This window comes from Centruroides vittatus, unplaced genomic scaffold (genome assembly GCF_030686945.1).
Source record: "Centruroides vittatus isolate TY-2023 unplaced genomic scaffold, ASM3068694v2 scaffold_490, whole genome shotgun sequence".
Taxonomy (NCBI): Eukaryota; Metazoa; Arthropoda; class Arachnida; order Scorpiones; family Buthidae; genus Centruroides; species Centruroides vittatus.
In genome coordinates, this window is record NW_027122711.1 from 1,697,033 (window position 1) to 1,719,800 (window position 22,768).

Genomic DNA, 22,768 nt, shown 5'->3' on the forward strand with positions numbered 1-22,768 from the left:
GTTGTTTTAAATGATGATTGATTGAAAAGGTGGAGATAAATATAATATAAAAAAGAATTGTGTAAGATTAGATTATTTAACACGTGCTTGAATACATGCTTACTTTTGCTTATTCATGAATAGAATTCATCAAAATAGCAAAAGTAAGCACATTTTTGCTTATAACTATTGTCTTATCTTTATCTTTAACTTCCTTCAATCTCGAAAGCCATTTACTCTTCAATATTCTATATAAATCTCAGTAACCGCATATATTTAAAAGAAATTTCTACTTAATTCTTCTAATCTCTCTCCTCTAACATCCCTCTTGGTTATTGTATTCTCGAATCACTCTGTCACACAGTATTTTGCAGATTTATAAATATAGATAGAATAACCAAATGCCTTTCATAAGCTGTTGCCAGGCTTCATCTTACCATTCGACAATCTATTGAATTTTTGAAACATTTTATGCAGCAACAACTTGTATAACGCAATTTGAGATTACTTTATCGTAAACCGAGATGTTATAGAAGCAATATAGGAAAAAGTGGTTATTTCCCTTAGCAACTCATCGCTTTGGGAATGTCACAAGATCATTTCGTTACCTTTCACCAATGATTCAATTCTTGTTGTTCCTATCCAGGCATTGAATGCATTGGTTGGCCTCTAACAATCAATCAAACCTAACTCTGTACAAGGAACCAAACAGTAGATAATGACTCGTAAGTGAAACAATGGAGGGAGTGCAGTTTCCCACAGCGTGGAATGGCCATCGATCCAATTTCCAAAAGGATATTTTCCAACAGAAAGATTGCTAATTTATCTTACTGACTTGAGAAAACTGTGCTTTCGAATTGACGGCTTCCTATAGAGATTTTCTCACTTTCAACAATATTCGAAAATTTCCGTCACTGTGAACATTGCTTAGTTTGAACCGAATCTTCATTTCTTCATGACCTATTTCCTGATTCCTCATCAAATAAAATAATAAACAATGGATTCTTGTACGATAAGTTAATGGATATTGTTACTTAAAACTGAAAAAACCCCGTACATAAAGGTTATTTTTCTTAAAAATAACTATAATAAGAGATGCGTGTAGAGTAGACATGTTGATAATTAATTTTTCAAAAATAGTTATTTTCAAAATTAAAATTTTTAGAAACACTTTAATTTTATAATTAAAACTCGTTAGTTTTAAGAAATAAATAAAGTGTGCCGTGATAAATTATATTTTATACAAGAAATGACTCATCATCTTATTTAATCTCTTTAAGATACGGTAAATTTTTCTTCTTGTTAATTAATATACATTTTTAAAAAAAATTAACAACACCGTTATTATTATTGAATAAATTATTTTATATATATATATATAAAATTTCGAAAATATTCTATTTATTTACTAGAAAATATTTATGATACTTATTATTATAGACTTTCATCAATAATAAAATGAATTATATTACTCTTAGCTTGAAATATCTATGAGATTAGTTAAGAAAACTCGTAAGAAACTGTACAAATTTAATCTATATTGATAAATTAAATTACTAAAATATTATTCAATATAATAAAATTAATAATTTTAAAATATTGCAGCTTTATTCTTATATTTATATAAAATTTAAGGCTGTTGTGTAAAAGAGGTAAAGTATGGCGATCGGTCAAAAAATGATCCCCTTCAATATTTTTATATTTTTGGACTAGGGGACCTTGAAACGTCGAGAAATACAAAAAAGTTGAGAAATTTTTTGTATGTATAAATGTGTGTGTGTGTAGAAAAATGATTTTTTTTATCCATTTTGAAGCTTAGTAACTCCTATGACTTTTGTCGAAAGAAAATCAGACCATTTGTTTGGGAGATATGGCCCCTCATCCTTAATATCTCCCGAATCAATCTGAAGACATAAAGGTAATTAAGGTAACAATTATTATGGGATAAAAAAAAATAAAGAATGTCTGGAAAGTCCAGCAACAATGTAACGAGCTTATTTATTAAGATTTACGAACTGAATCGAATAAAATTACCTATAAATCGATAAAAAAATATAAAATGAAAACAAAATAGTTACAAAATAACAACATTATTTATGTTATTGAGAAATTTTGCGGAATAAACATTTATATCTTTTATAATAAGTTAACATTCGATAGAAAAAAAAATTAAAATTTTATATTTTACTTTCAAGTTATTGGATTTTTTTGAAATTTTCGAAACTATTTTTTATTTTTTAAATTGTTGTTGTTGTTATTATTATTATTATTTATTCAATAATAATTTAATATGCAGTCTTCGAATGTAGAGATATTGAAATATATATAATGAATAGTTGAACTTATCGAATAAATGATAACATTCGAGACGTGTTTCTGTGATGTGTGCAAGAAGGAAAAGAAAAAAAAAGAAAAAAAAAAATCATAATGTTAACGCTTCCACGACGAAACCTAAGGCGTATTTCTTGAGACGTATAAACTAGTGAAGCGTAAGTTGAGATGTCTACACCCATTCTGACTACGATTTTCCATAATTTCCTATAATTCGGTTAGGCAAATACCGGAAATCAGAGATACCCGAGCTTTGCTAACGTTCTTCACAACCGATATTACCTTAGGATATACATCTACATAAAGTTCAATTTAACAAAGTTGAAGCGGTTATGTTTTCTCATAGTAGAATTTATATTTAATTATATATATATATAAATTATAAATTAATTAAAATTCGTTAATGTTTCAATTCGTAAAATTAGTTAATTATAAATTAATATGACATTCTCTTTTACATCTTTCTAAAATTAATCTCTGTTGTAGCTTGATCTATGAATAATTACAGTTTATAGCTACTTTAAAATTCTTTAATTTCTATATATCTACAACATATTAATAATTATTAGGCTGGAAAGATTTTAGTTATGAATAATATATGTATATATGTAGTTGGTCACAGGTCATAACTTCTGTTAATGAATGTAATTTTTCATAATGATTTTTTCTTCATTCGCTCTTAATTCATTTTATATTGCACCTTTATTATTTTATGTTGTATAATTTTATGCTATACGATACATAAAAATATTTATAAATGTGTCGTAAATAGTTAAATATAGACTCATAAGTATAATTATTGTAAATTTAAATTATACGTCGTTAATTCTATATAATATATAATTTATATTATATTAATGATATAATATCTAGTTTAATATATATATATATATTCAAGATATATATACTCTATGTGTATGTATATGGCATATATGTCATGAATAGAAGTCAGATTTACTTTTTTTTCTGGGATTCTTTAACTTAATATAAATGGAAATCTATAGGAAAATATGTAGAAAACTTTGCTCTATATCCTTCACTAAATATTCTGTTAATATACATAATTTGTTACCTATGTTTACACATGTTTTCCTATGAATATATATTTTTAGGAACTGTAAACTACATATTTATGTATATTATGTAAAATAATAACTTTGTTGGAGATAAATATAGATTTCTACCGGTTTAAATACGTAGACATCTTTAAAAAAATTCAATTTGAAAAATTAAATAAATAATCTATCTTAATTAATTGCTTATTAGTAGTATTTTAAATGATATATTTAATTTTAAACTAATAATAAAAATATTCATGCAACTCGAAGAGCATCCTTATGTAAACCTATTAATTTAACAAATTTTGAATATAAACATTTATTCATGCTTTATAAATATGTATAATATCTAATTAGCCATTTCTTAATTTTCTGTTAAGAAAATTAAGCGATGATTTATATCCTTATTTGTTACCTAAAACATAAATTAAAATTAAATTATACAAAAGAAACATAAATTATGTTTAAATAAATTATAAATAAATTGCCTTCATTCAATTTAAGTTCCTATTAATAGAATATAATTTTAATAAATAATTATATATTTAAAATATTTATTAAATATCTTATGTATATTTCGTATAATTTAGTTAAAATTGTAAAGGTTTATAACTTCAACTAAAGATCAGTTAAAAGGTTAAAGGTCAATTAAAATCTATGGCACGAATTATAAAACTATAGATTTTAATTGATGAATATTATATTAATATTATCAAATTTTCTTCAAATATTCTTTTATTTCATTTCTGTAATATTTATAGAAATTATAAACAACATTATTATAGAAATAATTTATATTTACTTTAAATTTTTCTTTGTAACTTTGCTTAATAATACTTAATTTTCTATGCAACATTGCTTAATGGTAGCAAAATTGCACAGAGAAATTTAATAAAAATATAAATTGTTTCAGTCATTTAGTATAAGAATATGCTTCGATATAGCATAAATAGTTGCATTCATTTATTCAGAATAATGTAGTACATCATTACGTCAATATGACATCATTATACGCATTCCCATTACAAGAATAAAATATAAGAATGATGTAAGAGTGTATTCTGACAAAACGAATACACTTCATATCTACATATCAAAGACATTCAGAGTGAATATTTAGTAAATTAATAATCTAGGAAAGAAATATAAAAGAGAAAACTAAATACTAATCGTATCATAAGCTCATTAACAAATGGTTCCTACTTATCAAAAGTGATTTGGAGCGTAGGAATTGAGTTAAAACTAAATATTCGGTTTTCATTAATTTTAGTGGATAGTAGAAGAGACAACTAAAATGATATTCTGTTTGTCAATCAGATTAATTTAAATCATATTGGAGATAACTCCAACCAATAAGATTATCGAATACTGCAGGGTTGTAATGAATCTTATCTTGATCACGTACGTCACGATCTTGTTGCATGTTGTTGTTTTCTTCTTCAAAATCGAACTCCTTTCTTTGTTTTCGTTATATAATAATTTATCTAGAGATCTCTTTGCTTTAGTGTATGCTTACACGAATAGCAAACAGTACTGTAATGTATCCATGTCCATATGCATCTATGAGCACAAATGGATTTAAACGCATGAAAGTTACAATTATGAATCCTTCTGACATAATTACACTATGTTACATATTATAAATATGTATATCCGTATATTATATCGGAGGAATTTATGGCTTTTAAACGTATCTCCAACGATATAATGAATCTTTGTTATTGAAAAATGTATTTAGGTGTATGATTATTATAGAAAATTGAGTTAATTAAAATTAAAATTCATGATATGAAAATATATATTTTATTTATGTATCCTAGTTGATTAGGAGAACAGAAATTCATGAAACTTTCTATTTGTTCTAAAATAATCTAGAAGTTGTTTGAAATGTGCAATATAGTCCTCAGGCAATGTAAGAGAAAAGAGGTCGAGTATCATCGATTACAATTCTACTAAAAATATCGAAAATCGTTAAAAATCAAAGAAAGAGAAATGAAAAACAACAAATATCCTATATATATATATATTCTAAAATATAAAAATGTATAAAACTAGAAAGAACAAAGTCGTTCCTTAAGCTATCTTTTATTACTGTAATTATTGTATTTTTCTTGTTCCTTAATGTACGTTCCTCTTCACGTGTAATAAGTGTAGATGTCTGAGTATTTCGTGTGCAGTTAATAAGGACAACAATAATTGGGAATGGGAATATATCTGCAAAGCAGTTGGTATCGACCATTTCGCATCTACAGCATTAATGACAATGTTGGAGTAAATGGACTCTTAGCAGTGAAAATTTTATTGGATCTATTGTCGAAAAAAATGCAATTTTCAAAGCTAAATGATAAGTAAATATGCAAAGAGAAAGTCAACTCATTTATTTTCTTAAATAAAAAAAAGGGGTTTAATTTTTACAAAGGTTACTACGTCTTCTTATTTATTTTATTCTTAATTTGACTGATGCTAAAATATTTAACATTTACCTTTAAAAATTTGAAGTGTTTACATTCAGAAAACAAAGATTTAAAAATAAAAAAGAAAATTACTCCATCTCTCTGGTAAGCAACTGAAAATATTCTTCTCGCTTAACATTTTTTTTTTAAATTTTATTTCTATTAATATCGAAAAAATTATTAGAAAACATAAAGATGATTATCCCGCAATGAGGAAACGTAAAGGCATTTATATTATATAATCTAAGAAAGTAGTTGGCAGTCATCATCTCTAGTGAGAAGACATCGATCCAATGCCTGGATGTAAACAGATGTTTGAAGAAAAACTTCTTGTCAGCACATCTGAAAGATGAAACGAAGACTGCTGTTGAAATCTGATGTGCTGTACTTGGCAGATATCGAAAGTTCAATGTCTGTACAATTCGTGATGAAAATTGGCAACGGAGTAGAATGCCATGCCTCTTGACAATTCAGCATCACTGATAGGATGTTATGATATATTGAAGTGCACACGTATAGTTGATGTACTCCTAATTCATACTTATGCAGATGTAAAGAGATATCTACATTCTTGTTCCAATAGTTGTGTATATTTTTTTACGATTATTTTCGAGAGAAGCTGAGGAAAAAATATATGCACATCTCAATAATATTTTCTTGAACCAGAAAAGTCGTAAAATATTGAAAATATACGTGAAAAAAATTTAATACTTTATAAATAAAAATAACATTAGATGGCAATGTTTAAATAATATAAAATTTCTTCATGTTTCACTAAGAACAATATCAACGTTTAAATTCCATTCACGTATATGACATTTCTATATTATATATAATGAAGTATAAAAGTCAAATTTAAATGATATTAATTTTAAAAAATATATCAAACTTTCTATTCTTTAGAATAATTTAAATTCTGTTCACGTAATAAGTACAGAAAATATAATTTTGTGTAACATATTACTGTAACTCGTAGAAGGTGGGAAAAGAAAAATTAAAAAAAAAATTTATCTGAAATTTTAGACTGTTAAATTTAATTAAATTTAATTTTATTATAAAGAAAAATGTAAAAAGAAAACGAATTTTTAACCCTTTGCAAATCTTAGATTTTGAAACGAATGTGTTTAGTTTTGTTGATAGTACAAGAAAGAGGAGGAATATATACCAAGTTTTACTGCTCTCTTGCTACCCGGTAAACAGCATTGGTGAAACTAATTTATGTAGTTTAGATTGCTCACAACCGCCCTGCTGGGCGTTTTAAATTCTTCAGCAAGTCAAACAGACTTTTGTTTCTCTATCTGTCAATTATAGTAATCAAACTAATAAAACAAATCTCTTGACAAATTAAAATACAAGTGTATATACGCATTTCTTAACACTGCTCTATAACGATAATAAAAATTTTAAATTATAGTTTTTTATAATAAAGCTTTTAAAAATAATAAAATTCTACATTTTAAACATTAATTAAGCAAGCAAAGATTTTTTTTAATGATAAAAATTCTTCTTATTATTGTATTATGTTAATGCAGTTTTTAATATTTTAATGTAATTTGATTTATGTCTATGCATGGCCAGATTTACACATATATATAAGTTAAAGAAGGTTATATATAAAGCTTAGGATTGAGCTAGACCCTTCGTAAAAACCTCAAGAATAAAAATTAATACGGATTATTCCTTAATACTTGGTTATATATTTTGTGTTTTCTTATTATTCAACAACAAATATTGATTTTTAAAACGTAATATTTAGTAGAAAGGAAGGCCTCTTACACTATAATGTTTAGTCCAGTGGAAGGGATTCTTATGCTGTATTATTTGGCATAGGAAAACTCTCTTCTACTATATTATTTAATGAAGAGAAAGAGCATCTTAGCATCACAATTTGGTATAGAGATGGGCCTCTACCCCTTGCTATATATTATAAATTACAGTCACAATACATATAAATCTTACTAAGTCTCTAATTTGCATTTTTGTTAAAGATTTTCCTGTTATTTAAGGAGCTATTACTCTTTTTTTTCTATCCTAGCTTTACTTTATCCACATAAGATAAATAAATATAAAAAAATTTAATGTTTTAAAATTGCTTCCAGCAAGGATAATTTTTTAATTTATTTTTAAAAATTTAATCATTTTTTATTTAAAAAATAAATAAATAAGTTAAGTATAATATATATATATATATTTACTTCATTAAACTTGATATAACTAAATGACTTTTCCTTGTATATTTTTATATTAGAATTAGAAAAATTAATCCAAATTTATTAGATAACTTAATTAGTTTTTACGTAATTAATTTAACAAATTTTTGTGGATCAAACATGATGTTATTTAGAAATGATTTTTGTTTTTTTCTCTTTTAATAATATTTCATTTAATAAACTAAATTATATTAATAAAATACATGATATAGTTGAATGAACATAAATCTTTGGAATTACAAAATAATTGATCTATAAAATTTGTTTTCTTCCATATTTATTAATTATTAATTTTGTTGATAAGAGAATAACAAGTATTTTTATTTTTTAAAATTAAATTTTTAGTAATTTCTTAATTTAATTAGTTAATTCTAATTAAAATTTTCTCTAAAATACAATGACGTGTTTTTCTTTAGTTTACTTTTCTTAATTATTATTATTATTATTATCATTATCTAAATTTCGATTTATTCACTTGCTTAAAGGGAACGAAGAATATATTTTTATTAATAAAATATTAATTTATATTATTTTAAAATTTTTATATGCCTTAATAATTAAATTATAAAGTAGCCTAAACAAAGATAAAAATTTGATAGCTTTAATAGTTTTTTTAATTATTCTTTAATGATTAATAAGTCATTCAAATATATCTATATATAACAGAAATTTATTTATTTTAATAAATAAAGTCGTTAATTAGAATACTATAATGTTATTATTTGAAATCATTTCTATATTTTAATAACAATTTAATTATTAAATCTCTATATAAGAAATTGCTAGAAATGATATTGATTTTTAAATTCTCTCTAATCATGCTGATATATAAATAAAATAAATAAATTTTAGTCAATTTCTCCTTATTTTTTCATGAATTTAACTTGTTTACATCTATAAATTCAGTCACTTTAATAGTTTTCCATCCTTGAATCCTTTAACATCAACATACAATATCGAACATTCAGTTCATGTTAAGACATATAAATATTATCAGATGTATTGTTTATATGACATTTTAACCTTTAATTTCCTCATCAAATTTCAGTTTCCAACCAATTATAATTTCCTAATAGCTATAATATGAAATAAATTTCAATAAACACAGCATTAAAATTATCAAATTATTCGTCTTCCTAAAGGAAAATTTTTGATAATGTTCTCGCTTGTATAATTAATTAATAAATTATTTTAAAATGTTTATAAATTAATAGCAGAGATGTTAAATTTTTAATTTAATATATAATTTTTACTATTTTAAAATAAAATATCTTCTAAATTTGCTCGTAATTATTGCTTGTGTAAGTAATTAACGAGTGCCTACGCTTATAGTATTTTTAAAAATAAATAAATGGTATAGATATTAAATTTTTAATTTAATATATAATATTTTTTCTATTTTAGAACAAAATATCTTCTAAGTTTTAAATTGCTGGCTATGAATTTTATTTACACAATGTTAGATTATTAGAATTCATCTATATCAGTATATTTATTCAGTAACAGATTATTTGAATAAACCGTGTAACTGAGGATACAATATTTAAATCAGCAAGCAAATAAATAAATAAAAAAAATAACCAACAGAAACTCGTTTTTCTTCCGAATTAAAATACATAAATTTAAATATTTCAAATATCCATTTGTTTCCAATTCGTATTACATAAAGCTCAGAATTGTATAAAATTTACTTTAGTAAAGAAAATTTATATTCAATAGTCAAAGTTAAAAGCAGGATAATAAAAAAAAGAAGAGGGAAACTTCTTTATTATATTTATTTTTGATTGTTGAATATATTAAAAATGAATTTTTTTTTCTTCAGGATGATTTCAATTTTGATATGAAATATTGTTTCTTTAGTTACTCATACGTTCCTTTAAAAGTTTATTTTATGCTAAATTATTTAACTTTTATTATATTTTAGTTTATTTTCACGTGTTTTTTTATTAGAAAAAATATTTTTATATATAAGGATAATTTTTATTAAAATATTCTACATTATTCATCTCACTTCTCTTTTGCTTGACATATTCTACAAGAATATTTATTTCCTCAGAAATTTTTTGATATAACCGTATCAATCAAGTATGAAAATATATAAAAATAAATTTAAATAAGTTATTGATATGATTAATTTACTTCCTTCTGTGTAATTTATGAAATTTATAACAAATTTTATGCTGTTTTATCTATAGTAGTATCTAATTTGTTTATATATTAAGTTACATAATTTTTTGATAAATGGGTTTTATATTCTTATAAATAAAATTATTTAACAGTTTATTAACTAGAATTTATAATAAATACATTTAAAGTATTTGATATTAAGCAATTTTAAAGGTAGCAAAGTCCACATTATGCAGGAGATATCAATTAGTTTCGTATGTTTTATATAAATTTAATACTGTTGTAGTATACTTTTTAATTAATTAGTAGGTTTAATATAAAATTACATATTTAATTTAAACATTAACTCGATGTTGTTACAAAGTAGTTAACGTATAAACAAGGTATAAAGATAGAATTTCGTAAGTGCTTACAATTTTTCCATATGCACTAAATAAACTATTTTTCTTTATAACATCATAAAAAAGAAACTTGTAGTCCTTTGTCAAATTGTCATTTCAGTCACATCTTTGGGATTATTCTATCCATACAGAATAGGCAATTCCGCCTTGTCAATAGGTACTGTTCTTAGAAGTATCAAGTTGTTTCTGTCACATTTACTACTCGAAAGTTATCTCTCTCCTGGGCAAAGGGAATCTACTTGAGACAAAGAAGGCAAAAATCTATCCATTTGATAAAGACTAACATACACAATAAGAAAAAAAAAAGAAAGAAAAAAAGAAAGATAAATGTCGACTAAGCTGAGCTTTATATCCTATACATTCGTATTTAAATCTTCACGGCTTCAGACAAAAACTCTTACATATTATCTATAAAAATAGCTTATGTCGTACTTCTAGACTTGGTGCCGATTTTTTCTTTATTTTCTCTACTTTCTGAACCAATAGAAAGCAGTTTGGCATCAGATTGCAACCATCACATCTACGACAAGCAAAGACGTTGACAGATAGGAAAAGAAGAAGATAAGAGATCAACACTGAGAAGGTTTATATATATATATATATATTTCTTCTTCTTCTTCTTTTTCTTTACCTGTCCCAGAGTCTGATAATGGAGAGGAATGGAGTTCAGCTTCAAATACAGGCAAGAGCTAAATTCTTGTGGATTTGTTCTTCAGCAGTCATTTCAGAAAAGAATTACCCCATTCGCAGCACTCGAGATTTCCAATACTTTTACTGTATTATATAAACTTTTAACTATATTTATTTATATGGCCAATCTTTGATATGTTTAGTGTAATATAAGTGTAAGATACAGATAAAAAAAAGAGTAGCAGGGAAAAGAAAATGGTTTCATTTTATCCAGGAAATACTCGTAAAAATAATTAAAAAAATAACAATATCTATTCTTCTATTCATTTTTAATAAATTACAATAATATTATTCATTTCTTTGCAGAATTTCTTATAAAAATTTTTTCATTATTTTTGATTATAGAAAATTTAAATTTTAATACAAACATTATCTAAGATGTCAACTGTCATTTTTTTCTACACTTCATAAATATTCAGAAGATATGAAAAGTGCTGTCGTAATTTTTACAATACATATGTCTTAACATTATTAAAATGTTAAGAGTTTTATTCTGCGAATGATTAAAATAATTCATAAATTTTTTGGCAAATATTTGAAAAAAAGATACATATATTTTTATGAAAATAGATTTTTAAAAAAATAATTGAAAATTTATGGATAATAAATTTTAAAAATGCTTATGTACACATATACGTATAGCTATGTTGTATTAATAATTTAATCATAAAAAAAGAAAATACAACAAGGAATTTTGATTTAACAAATTTCCTTTTAAATATTCATTTGCTTTAATACTTTTCAGCTGAATTATTGATATGAAGTGCATAAGTAACTAGTTGTAAGAATATTAATATAAAACGAAGAAAAGTCTGAAGATTTTATGTATATTTTTACGATTTTCTTTTTATTTAATTTTAATAAATTCTCTGTTAAATATTGAATTTTTGTATTTGTTAACTTAGTGATAATGTAATTTTCTTTCGCTACAATCAAATTACAATAGTTATATTTTCTCATCAAACTGAAAACAAAATAAAAATCTAGTTGTAAACTTTACAAAGATATTCAAAATTTTATTAAATATGTTTTATTTTATTTAAACAAAGTTTTAAAGTAAAAGTGTTTAATTGAATATGAAATTATTTTTTGTATTGTGAAGTGATAAAAGATATCTATTCTACACTCCAATTAACAATGTAAGCCCTTGTTTCTACAATAATACTACAATCTCTAACACTGCTTTAATCTTTCAATCTTACAACCTTAGAAGATTAAAGGAAAATTGTTAATGAATGTAAAAAATATTTAAAAAAAAAGAACAGAAGAAAATGTAAGCAAAACAATATGCTTTTTTATTGTATCGTGTGTGATTGTCGTAGGTATTATTTGCAGCTCTTAAGTGACAACTGATGAGGAATGATAACCCCAATTGCATACTGTCAAAGAATGAAAGAAGTGTAGTTGATTGTTGTATGAATAAACGGTTTGCAAGTCTTGCGTTACTAATTAAAGTATAGAATATTTTCATTAACACATCACTACACAAAAGCAGTAAAAATATAACGCAATTGCAGAAAAAAAATTAAAATTTTTTAATCCAGTAATATATATTAAAAAAGAGAAAATTTCCCAAATGATTAAATATTAATATATTTAATTTAATAATATAATAAAATATAACTTTATTTATGAAAAAATATATATATACAATCTTTCAATTTTTATACTTAAAATTTTTGAAGTAAAAGAAATATAATATATATATATATATATATATATATCTAAAATACAATTTCTGAAAGAGAATAAGTGATACAATCAATTCAGTTTCTCATGGAAGAAGAAAAATAAAGAATTTTTTTTATTAATTTTATTTTTTCAACATTTTTTGAACAATACAGGAAAATAGAAATGCTATCTTACATTTTCTCAAACTGTACATTACGAGCTTTCTAATACTCCCATTAAGGAATTCTGTATAGAAAACTCTCCAGCACGTTTCTTGGTGTGTTGCTACTTTGGACTAGCAGAGCAATTCGATTTCAAGATCTGGAAGAGGTAAATAGCGATATCGTTTAAAGAACTACTCAGGAAAGTTTATTTCTCAAGGGAATAATTATGGCAAACTTTTTTTTCCCTTTTTTTTTCCTTTTACCTCGCTTAAATGATTGCTCTTGTAGATACCTTAGAGCCAATACTGTAGTCTAATGTTTGATCAAAGTGTGGTTCGAATTCACTTCAGTCTCTTCTGTGTACAATAATGGCATCTACTGGGAGTATTACGCACAATTGTTATTTGGCATCCAGTTTAGAAAGTTGGATTAAGTTATTAACGATTTTCTAAATTGTACTAGTTTTGTTAGTATTTTATATTGCTGTCTTTGTTTACATTATACTTCTTTCTTTCTATAGTTTCCTGCATATCTTTAATTAAACAAAATTTCTTTTGCTAGGAATATATTAAAATCTACGACAAGAAATTAAAATCATAATAAAATTTTTTTAAAAATTAACCATAGAAAATTATTTTTAATTTAATCGATTTGGAGAGTTGGAAGAGTAATGAAATGTATCCTGTTGTTGATAGCTAAATTAAACTTTTTTTCCATTTTAAAAGATAAAAATTTATTATTAGATATAAAATTTTAAAAATTTAAATTATTATTATTACTAAAATAATGTCTGAAATTTTTATGAAGTTATAGAATATTTACACAATTTGTTCTTTAACTGATACAAATAAATGTAGAAAGTATTCACATGAGAATACTTTAATACGTAAACCAAGTTATTTTATTTTAGTATATATATATATTGTACTTATTTTTTGCAATTTAAAATATTCTTTAAGATAAAACTACATGCAAAATCACAAATTATTAAAAATCTTTAATATTACGTATGCAAAAGAGTTGCGAATTTACATAAATTTATTTAATGTTATGTTGTAATCATGATAATTTTTTAAAGAAATTTTGAAAGAAAAAATGTATATTTGTAGTCAACATTATCAGAAAAGTAATTGTCTGCTTTTTTATGACTTAAAAAGAAAGTTTAAAAATAAAAAAAATTTAAAAAAATTCATGTATAACATTAAAACAGAAACTATTGATAAAGAGCAAGAGAAGATGAAGAAGAAGAAGAAAAAAAAATTATATAAGAAACGTTTCTTTTGTTAGTAAATTACAGTATTTTTACAACCAAAGTCTTCGATAGTTGCAGAAGAATCCATAAAACTTAATTACATGTAGACAATGAATGGGGTTTTACAAATGAAAAAATAAGCAGTCAAGTTACTTAAGCTGTAAGATGATTTTTTGAATAAAAACCGATTGCATTATTCGAAGTTACACTACTGTGATACATGGGGATCAATTTTAAGAAAGGAAAATTGGCAGGGATGATGGAAGTCTACTTTATTTAGTAGCCACCACAGTAGGAGTGAAAGAATGTCTTTGTTGCGGATAGGCACAACCAAAACTGCGAAAAACCACTTAGAAAATCGATGGATAAAATAAGTAACGTCGAGAAAAAGTTAAAAATAATAACAATAATATTAAAAATTTTACAAATTAATTAAGAAAAGAATCTTCGGGATCATAAAGAAGAAAAAAAATGAAAACTTAATTCATATACGCATTAATAAACGTACTGGATTTTTATTATCTTTAATAATTATAATTGAAATTTTATAAATTTAAATTTTTCTTACAAAAAATTAGTAACGAATAAAGTTACTTTTGAATGGTCTAATAAAATTTTATTGCTTTACCTTATTATTATTATTATTTTATTTTTTTATTTTTTTTAATATTTTAATGCGTTACACGAATGAAGTTTTGGCATTATTTCAACTTATTTTAATTTTAAAATTTTCTAATTTGAATTTTGATAATTAAGCCATCACAAATTAAACTAGTAGAAGACAAACATACCTAATCCAGTCCAAACTAATTTAACTTCTATGTAAACTAATACTACTAAACACAATATATTATCGTGTATAAAGGGAATCTTACTCAGTTTCGCCTTTGCTTCACATTATATTTTGACATATTATTAATAATATTTAATAATTTTGTTTAAAACAATTTAGAAATTAGTAAATTAATTTATAAAATAAATATATTTTAAAATATTATTAATTTAAAAGTCACCGAATATCCGAAATATTAACCGAATGTAACGTTCTCATCTACTTACGTTTTCATCTGTTTTATATGGGATAATGTTATCTCGTTCTATTTAATTTTACTTAATTTAACCCAAAACTAATTCAAATTCATCTACTTCTCGAGTCACATCAAGATAGAAGATTATCTAATGGTGTGTATCGGCTAGTACTTTACATTCGTTTTGCATTTAAGGAAAATGGTTCGGCTCCCAGGCAAAGCACATCATACCTTCTCAATTATGAATAAAGCTATATGATTTAAAAGCTAGAATTTATGTTTTATATCTTATTTATTTACTTATAAATTATCTAATTTATTTCAAGAATTTATTGAAAAACTGCAATGCCTAATCTTATATATATATAAATACAATTATATTTCTAGCTATCTAATCTTACCTGAAACACTATTATCCCAGGTAGGATTAGATAGATATTATTATCCTAGTCTATCTAACTTTAACATAATGCTACTTCAGCTATCTTCAGCTAAGCTATCTGAACTAAATGTTACCTCAGGCTATCTAATCTTACATAATCTCACACAACCTCACCTTAGATTTATTTGATTATCTAACAAAATGACATTTTACGATTCGTACTCCTACCCATATAATTTTACATGACAATTTATCTAAATCTTGCTTAAAATTACTTCTACATATCAAAATTTCGGGTGTAGGTGACCATATCTAGTATAGATACGCTAGAATATCTTAGACGTCAACATGGTAATCTTACTACAGTTTAACACGTCACTAAACTAGTCTACCCAGTTCTCTAATCTTTCAGATAGACCGTTAGTTTGTCTATCTAACTTTACCTAATTCTATTTAATTCTAGTTTATCTAATCTATCAAAAATTAAACACCATCTCGCATAATGTAACATACAATATTACCCCATCTCATTTCTGTAACTCACCATAACCGCAACAACTTAAACCGTGATATAAACATATATAATAATTACGATTAAAACAAATAAGCATAATTTAGAAATTTACATCCAATTTTAATAAATCTTAAAATAAATTTCCTCAAAAGTTTCTTCTCAGTTAAAACTTCAACCCACTTAAACGAGTTTTATATTTAAAAGATAATTATAAAATGAAGTGGGTGCAGTTTATGAAGATTTATAAGACTTTCAGCAAGCTCACTTAGTTTCTATTAAACTCAGTGAGTGACTATTAAATGCCACAAATTATACTTTTCTGCTAAAGGCTACAGCGACAATGATGGAAGGGGAACATTGATTCGTAGTCAGACGTAAACACATTACTATGTCTAGCAAAGAGAGCGGTTAATTTGCTGGAGAGGCTAATGTTCTCATTCTATAGAGTCGTATTAAGAAGCGAGAAAATGATAGACGTCAAAATTGTTTGCTAACCAACGTACTGCCATTTTCAGGTGTCATGGATCAGAAGAAGAGATTTTCATGTGTTAACAGTTGGACTAGTTACATATACATCAGATGATCGCTTCCAGGCTGTTCATATGGAACGTTCAGACGATTGGATTCTAAAGCTGCAGTTGGCACAATTATCGGATGCTGGTCTATACGAATGTCAAGTGAACACGCATCCCCTCATTAGTTTGTTTGTGTTTCTCACTGTTGTAGGTAAGTTAATCTTATTACTTCTATAAATTTGATTCAATTCAAACTTATAATGTGATCTTAGAAAGCTAATTTAATTTGTTGCCGTTTAAATTAATATCAATTATAAGTTCTTAGCCACTTTACTATATAAATTTTAATTTGTACTATCGTTTTACTTTAAAAAAACCTATTAAATTTTATAAATAGATAATAAAAATTCGAACAGATAAATTCTATTTTTGTTATAAACATTAAATTATTCTTCTAAAGATTAATTTTTTTTAGGATTTCCTGTTTGTAGGATTATTTATAAGATATATTAAATGTGTAGCTATGTATAAGTAGTAATAAAAAAATAATTAATCAGAATTAATAGATCTTAAAAAATGTTAAAGCAGATTTTCAAAATTTTCGCATAAGAAACATCAATCAATGATTTTTCTTCCATTTAATCGAAGAAAGAAAAATATATAGATTAAAATAAATTGAAAATAAATTGATTTTTTTAAATAAAAAAAATATTCAATAATTTACAATCTATGTAATGCAAATATAACTTCACATAACTATTAAATTTTTAAGAAGAAAATTTATTTTTATTCATAAAAAAATAATAATAAAATATAAAAAAAATTATAATTGAATTTTTATTATTTTTTCCTCTTCCTTTATAAATTTTTATTCTTAAAAATTCCAATTTCTTTTCATCTCCGGCATCCTTAAAGTGTATTTTGTGGATAGCATAAAGTCTGGACTTTCTGGAGACTTTTACTCTATCTTTAAAATGCATTAAGTAATATTTCTTATCCTCATTACATGCTATTTTTTAAAAAAGTAAAAAAACATAATAATAATTTTTCAATTTTTGTTTCAACTCGTTCCATTGATTTTCCTATTGAAACTAACGTTGCATTACTCTCAATTGATCCTCTTTTACTAATCCTGCAATCAATTCCTTCAGTCTCCAAACCTGTCTGTATCGATTGCTATTTTCTATAGTACAGTTCTGGACACTTTCCAAGCTTCGGACCTACTCTAATGTGCATAAATGCACTCCAAATCACAACGTTTACTATCCATTTACATTCTCTTCCCTCTATTTTTAATTCTCTGTTAAGGAAGAAAAAATTAAAAAACAAAAAACACCCATCAAATTGTGTGTTGTCTTGTCAAATAAAGTGTCGGTAATTTATTTTTTTTAATGATCTATCTTTTAAAGGAAATTACAATCAAAAAAATTTTGTTATTTTAACACTTTAAGCCATTGATAGAACTGTTTTAAACGTTTTATTTTTAATTCTTGATAAATTAAACTTTATTAATTATTCTTCTATAAATTAATAAGATGCTTATTTTTAATAAATTTTTATATATATAAATGTTAGATAAGTTAATTATATTTTAATAAAGCCAACAGAAGTGCAATCTGGTAGAAGAAATTCTCAATTCCTTCTACAGTAATCAGATAAGAAAATTACTGTATATAGCTTATATATTTTATGAAGAAGTTATATTTTCTTATTTGTTAAAGGTTTTTTTTTTCCTTCTCATTACTAGATTACTAACTTTCCCTAAAGGTTATAGAAAACTTATTGTTTCGTTAGTATCTACAGTAAATTAATACATAATGTTTACTATATTGAACTAGTTCTTTAATTTGTTTTCGTACCTCAAGGGAAAATGGTATTTCTTTCTTTCTATCTCTGATAATTATATAGTTTTCTTCCTGTTTTTTTCTTTTTTTGTATACAGTTCCTAAAGCTTCTATCCGCGAATCACCAGATCTGTACGTCAAAACAGGTAGTTCTATCAACTTGACTTGTCTGATAAACCAAAGTCCAGAACCTCCTGCTTTCGTCTTTTGGTATCACAACGACAGAATGATTAACTATGACTCTACACGGGGGGAGATTAACCTACAAAAGGCAGGAGAAGATACAGCTATAAGTCGTCTATATATCACCAATGCTCAACCTATTGACTCAGGAAACTATACCTGTGGTCCTTCGAATGCTGATGCTACAAGCATTAGTGTACACGTTCTCAATGGTACTAATTTTATATATATATATTATATATATATATATTTTCTTCACTTTTCTTAATTCATAAGTACTAATAAATAAATAAATTTATTTATATATATATTCTCTAATTTACAGTAAATTATTTAATAAATAAAATCTACTATTTTTTTTAATATTTAAAAACTTCTCCTAATCGCTTAACTAAAAAGCTTTTTAATTGGTTAAAAATCATGAAGAAATCATCATCATTTATAATTTTATTAGCTCGAAAATTATGCTTATTTAACACAAACTGAAACACTCCTTCGTTAATGATAGTCTTTACGTTTAAATCACACAAATTCGAATGGTAGAAATTATCAGATTTGTCTGAATATCGCTTAATTTAATCATTAAAAAAAATTTAAAAAAATAAATTTTTCTTCTTCCTTTTCTCATTCTCTTTAATATAAATGACTTGGTTAGTTGAATAAATAGTAAAATATTCTCTTTCACAACTTAAAACTTAATTAGAAATAATTATAAACAAGCTTGAAATTAAGGGGGGTTGAAAAGATCCCGAATTTTTAATTGGTCTTTCATTATTCACCTAAATAATATGACAAAATTGAATAAGGAATTTTCCATATTTTATTCTTGTTACACTCTTTGTTAACAACTTTAGTAGTAATTACAAACTAATGAGCTTTTTAGCTTTTTACTCGTTTAATGTTGGCAAGAGTTCATGAATAGTTTGCATTAAACCCAAGATTTTCTTTATCTTATCCTATTTATCTAAACATTTGCCGTGAATATTAATAAGGTAATTAAAATTTTATCGAGATAAAACTTAAATGAATTTACAGAATTATCATCATTTTATAAATATATATATGTATAGAATTTTCAAATGCCATCTTGTTTATTTTTTATCTTCTAAAAATTTCTGAAATGGCATACAAATGTAACTTATCAAGAGAAAAAGAACAGAAAGAGAATGTTTACGTTCTACTAAATCAGTGTGTGTATGTATATATATATATTATATTTTTCTTAAATTCTATTAGGAAAATCTTGTTTAGTAGACTTCCTAGTTATTATTTTGATTTTTCTTTGCTGAGTAGGTGCTAAACAATTACAAATATTCTTATTTAGAAATATTCTAAAAATAAGCAAAGAACAGTCAGTTCAGCAAAGAAAATAAAATTCTGATTTTATTTTCCTTGCTGAAAATATTCTAAGTAGAAAAAAGACTTTCGTTATATTTTAAATTGAAAAAAAAATAAACTAAAATTTAATTTTAGTAAAAATTTATATAAAATTTTATAACTATAAACAGTAGTTATTTCATATCTTGTTTTTGTTTGCTTGGTTTAAAAGAAAAAAATATATTAAAATTTAACTTAAGAATTGTTTTTTGTATAAATATCTTAAAACCTTTATACTTTAATACAAATAATTTCTTCTGAAAGTATAAAATTATCTAAAATTTCTAGTTTTAAACATTAAAAAAAAATGCTGAAAAATAACGTTTGATCTTTCCATTTCCATCTTGAAAAATATTACTTTGATGAAAAACATTAAAAAAAACAAATTTACTAGAAAAAACTTAATACTTTTTGGTTTTATAAAAATCAAATTATTATTTAAAAATTGAAATTTTTAGAAAATTAAAAAAAATTATTACGTAAATTTTCTATAATTCAAAGCAGTGTCATACAGTTTAGATTAATAAAATAGAAACAATTCTCTAAATAATCAAAAAGACATTTTCTTAAGAAAATTTTCATCGTATATAATATACTGGAAATACAGAAAGGATTATTATAAACAATACAAATATAATTCGATGCGAATGATTGATTAAGAAGAATTACCATCCTGATAAAAATCGTAAATTACCATAATGTACTGTACATAATAAATAAAGAGGAATAAAACAAAAAAGAAATACTTTCATCTTAAGAAATCTGACTTAATTAAGTTCCTCTCAGAAGGGAAACTCGGTTAAAGAATCTAAAACAAAAATCCATAATATATAACCATTGAGGAACAAGCACCATTAATAGAGAAGCAAACCCAGTTTAATGTAACAAATCAAATTATTTAAGTTGATAGAGAATCTTTTGATCCCCGGCATAAAAATTAAATCAGTATTTTCCATAAACAAAGTGAGATAAAACATTATCCTGTTTTAATCCCTTCTTCTGTTCAGTAACATGATAATCACTATCTCGGCTGCTCGTTTCCCTAGTCAATGATCAACGACAACAGATTATACGCAAGGATACACCACAAATCCCTAGACGGAGTGTGAAATGGAAAGTACTGTATCTGTACCAATTACTGTACTGGCTGAATAGATAAATGGTATAGAGACGAGATTCCATCCAACGCTTATACTCTTGTTGAATTTGTTCCTTGATTATTCTTTTATCTTTTGTTTTCGCTGTCGTAAACAGATTTAAGTAAATTAAATCAACTTAAAACTTTTATCGAGTTATAATAGAATCACATTATTTTTATGTATTAAAAAATATTACAAAATACATTTTACAAGACAGGAAGTTTTAAGTACAGTAAATGGAGTGATGCGTTAAGAAATTTATTATAAAAATTAGATTAAAAACAGGAGAAAAAAATACGTTATGAAAGTTTTTATAATCTTATTTTAATGCTTGAAAAAAATATATATATATTTTAAGATTTTAATGAAGTTTTTTCTTGTTTTTTTATATTTTTTTAATAGGTGAGAAGAGAGCTGCGATACAGCACGATTTAAACACTTCTCCATCAATATGTAGTAGATTCACTAGCAATATTTGGATTGTTATAAACACATTCCTGGTGTTAGGACTGTATCAAAGGTCCTGACAATCCAAGTTATTGTGAAAACCTAGGTGCCTATACTTGGCTTTTATATTCCGTCCAAACAAGTGCCAAAAAATTGTAAGTGTGAACGTTAACAAACTTCTAATTAAAAATCTTTCAATTCAATTAAAAATTATACTATTTATCAAATTAACATTAGAATTAAATTAAATTAAAAATGTTCTCAATTAAATTCACAATATCGAGTGTTTAATGGTTTTAAAATTTTATTACATTACCTCTTTAATTAATAAAATGACATTAAAACAAACAGGAAATGTTTCAAGTAACTTAACGCTTTAGAAATTATATCCGTAGATCTGTATATATTTTGTAATTTTTTTTTAAAATGTTGCTTAGATTGATTACATCATAAATAAAATGTTATAAACTGAAATTATTGTGGCACTTAATGGTTGTTTATCGCCTCCCTGATGATATAGTTTCTCTTTCTATCGACTCGCTTCTGATAGTCAAGATCTGCAATTAATTAATTTCAAGTAGGTAATTATATATTCTCGGTCCCTGAAGACAATCATTACCTGATGATGATAACTTTGATGATGGTTCAAATTTTAAGATATGTTATCCCTTTCAAGTATGAAACTTCTATCAATAAGTATCGTATACAACTTTTAATTCTGTATAACATTATAACTTATTGATAATAACAACAAATCTTTCTCTTCATTAAACTAAACTTATATCACTAATGAACTTCTTAATATTTATTTATTATATATAAATTATAAGCTTACTAATTATGATGTTATTCAATGAAAGAGTTTTCTAGATGATCGCCTTCTAATGGTAATTTTATGTAAAAATTTAGAATTAATTCTAAAATCTTTTCGTCTTTTAGATTAAAAAAATATATATACTTTTTTTCTAGCATAAAAAAGAAACTAATTTAAAAATATTGACTC

The 22,768-nt window shown here is 24.3% G+C and overlaps 1 protein-coding gene across 1 annotated transcript in view; it reads left to right on the forward strand.

The window, feature by feature from the left end:
• The window catches only part of LOC136989384 (V-set and immunoglobulin domain-containing protein 10-like), an 87,160-nt gene that overhangs the window by 58,667 nt on the left and 5,725 nt on the right, over positions 1-22,768 (forward strand). Inside the window, exons 3-5 of the mRNA XM_067287503.1 lie at positions 16,776-16,986; positions 18,718-19,014; positions 21,721-21,920. Of these exons, the coding sequence (XP_067143604.1) occupies positions 16,776-16,986; positions 18,718-19,014; positions 21,721-21,845 (633 nt within the window). The 3' untranslated portion in view covers positions 21,846-21,920. The remainder of the gene's footprint in view (positions 1-16,775; positions 16,987-18,717; positions 19,015-21,720; positions 21,921-22,768) is intronic.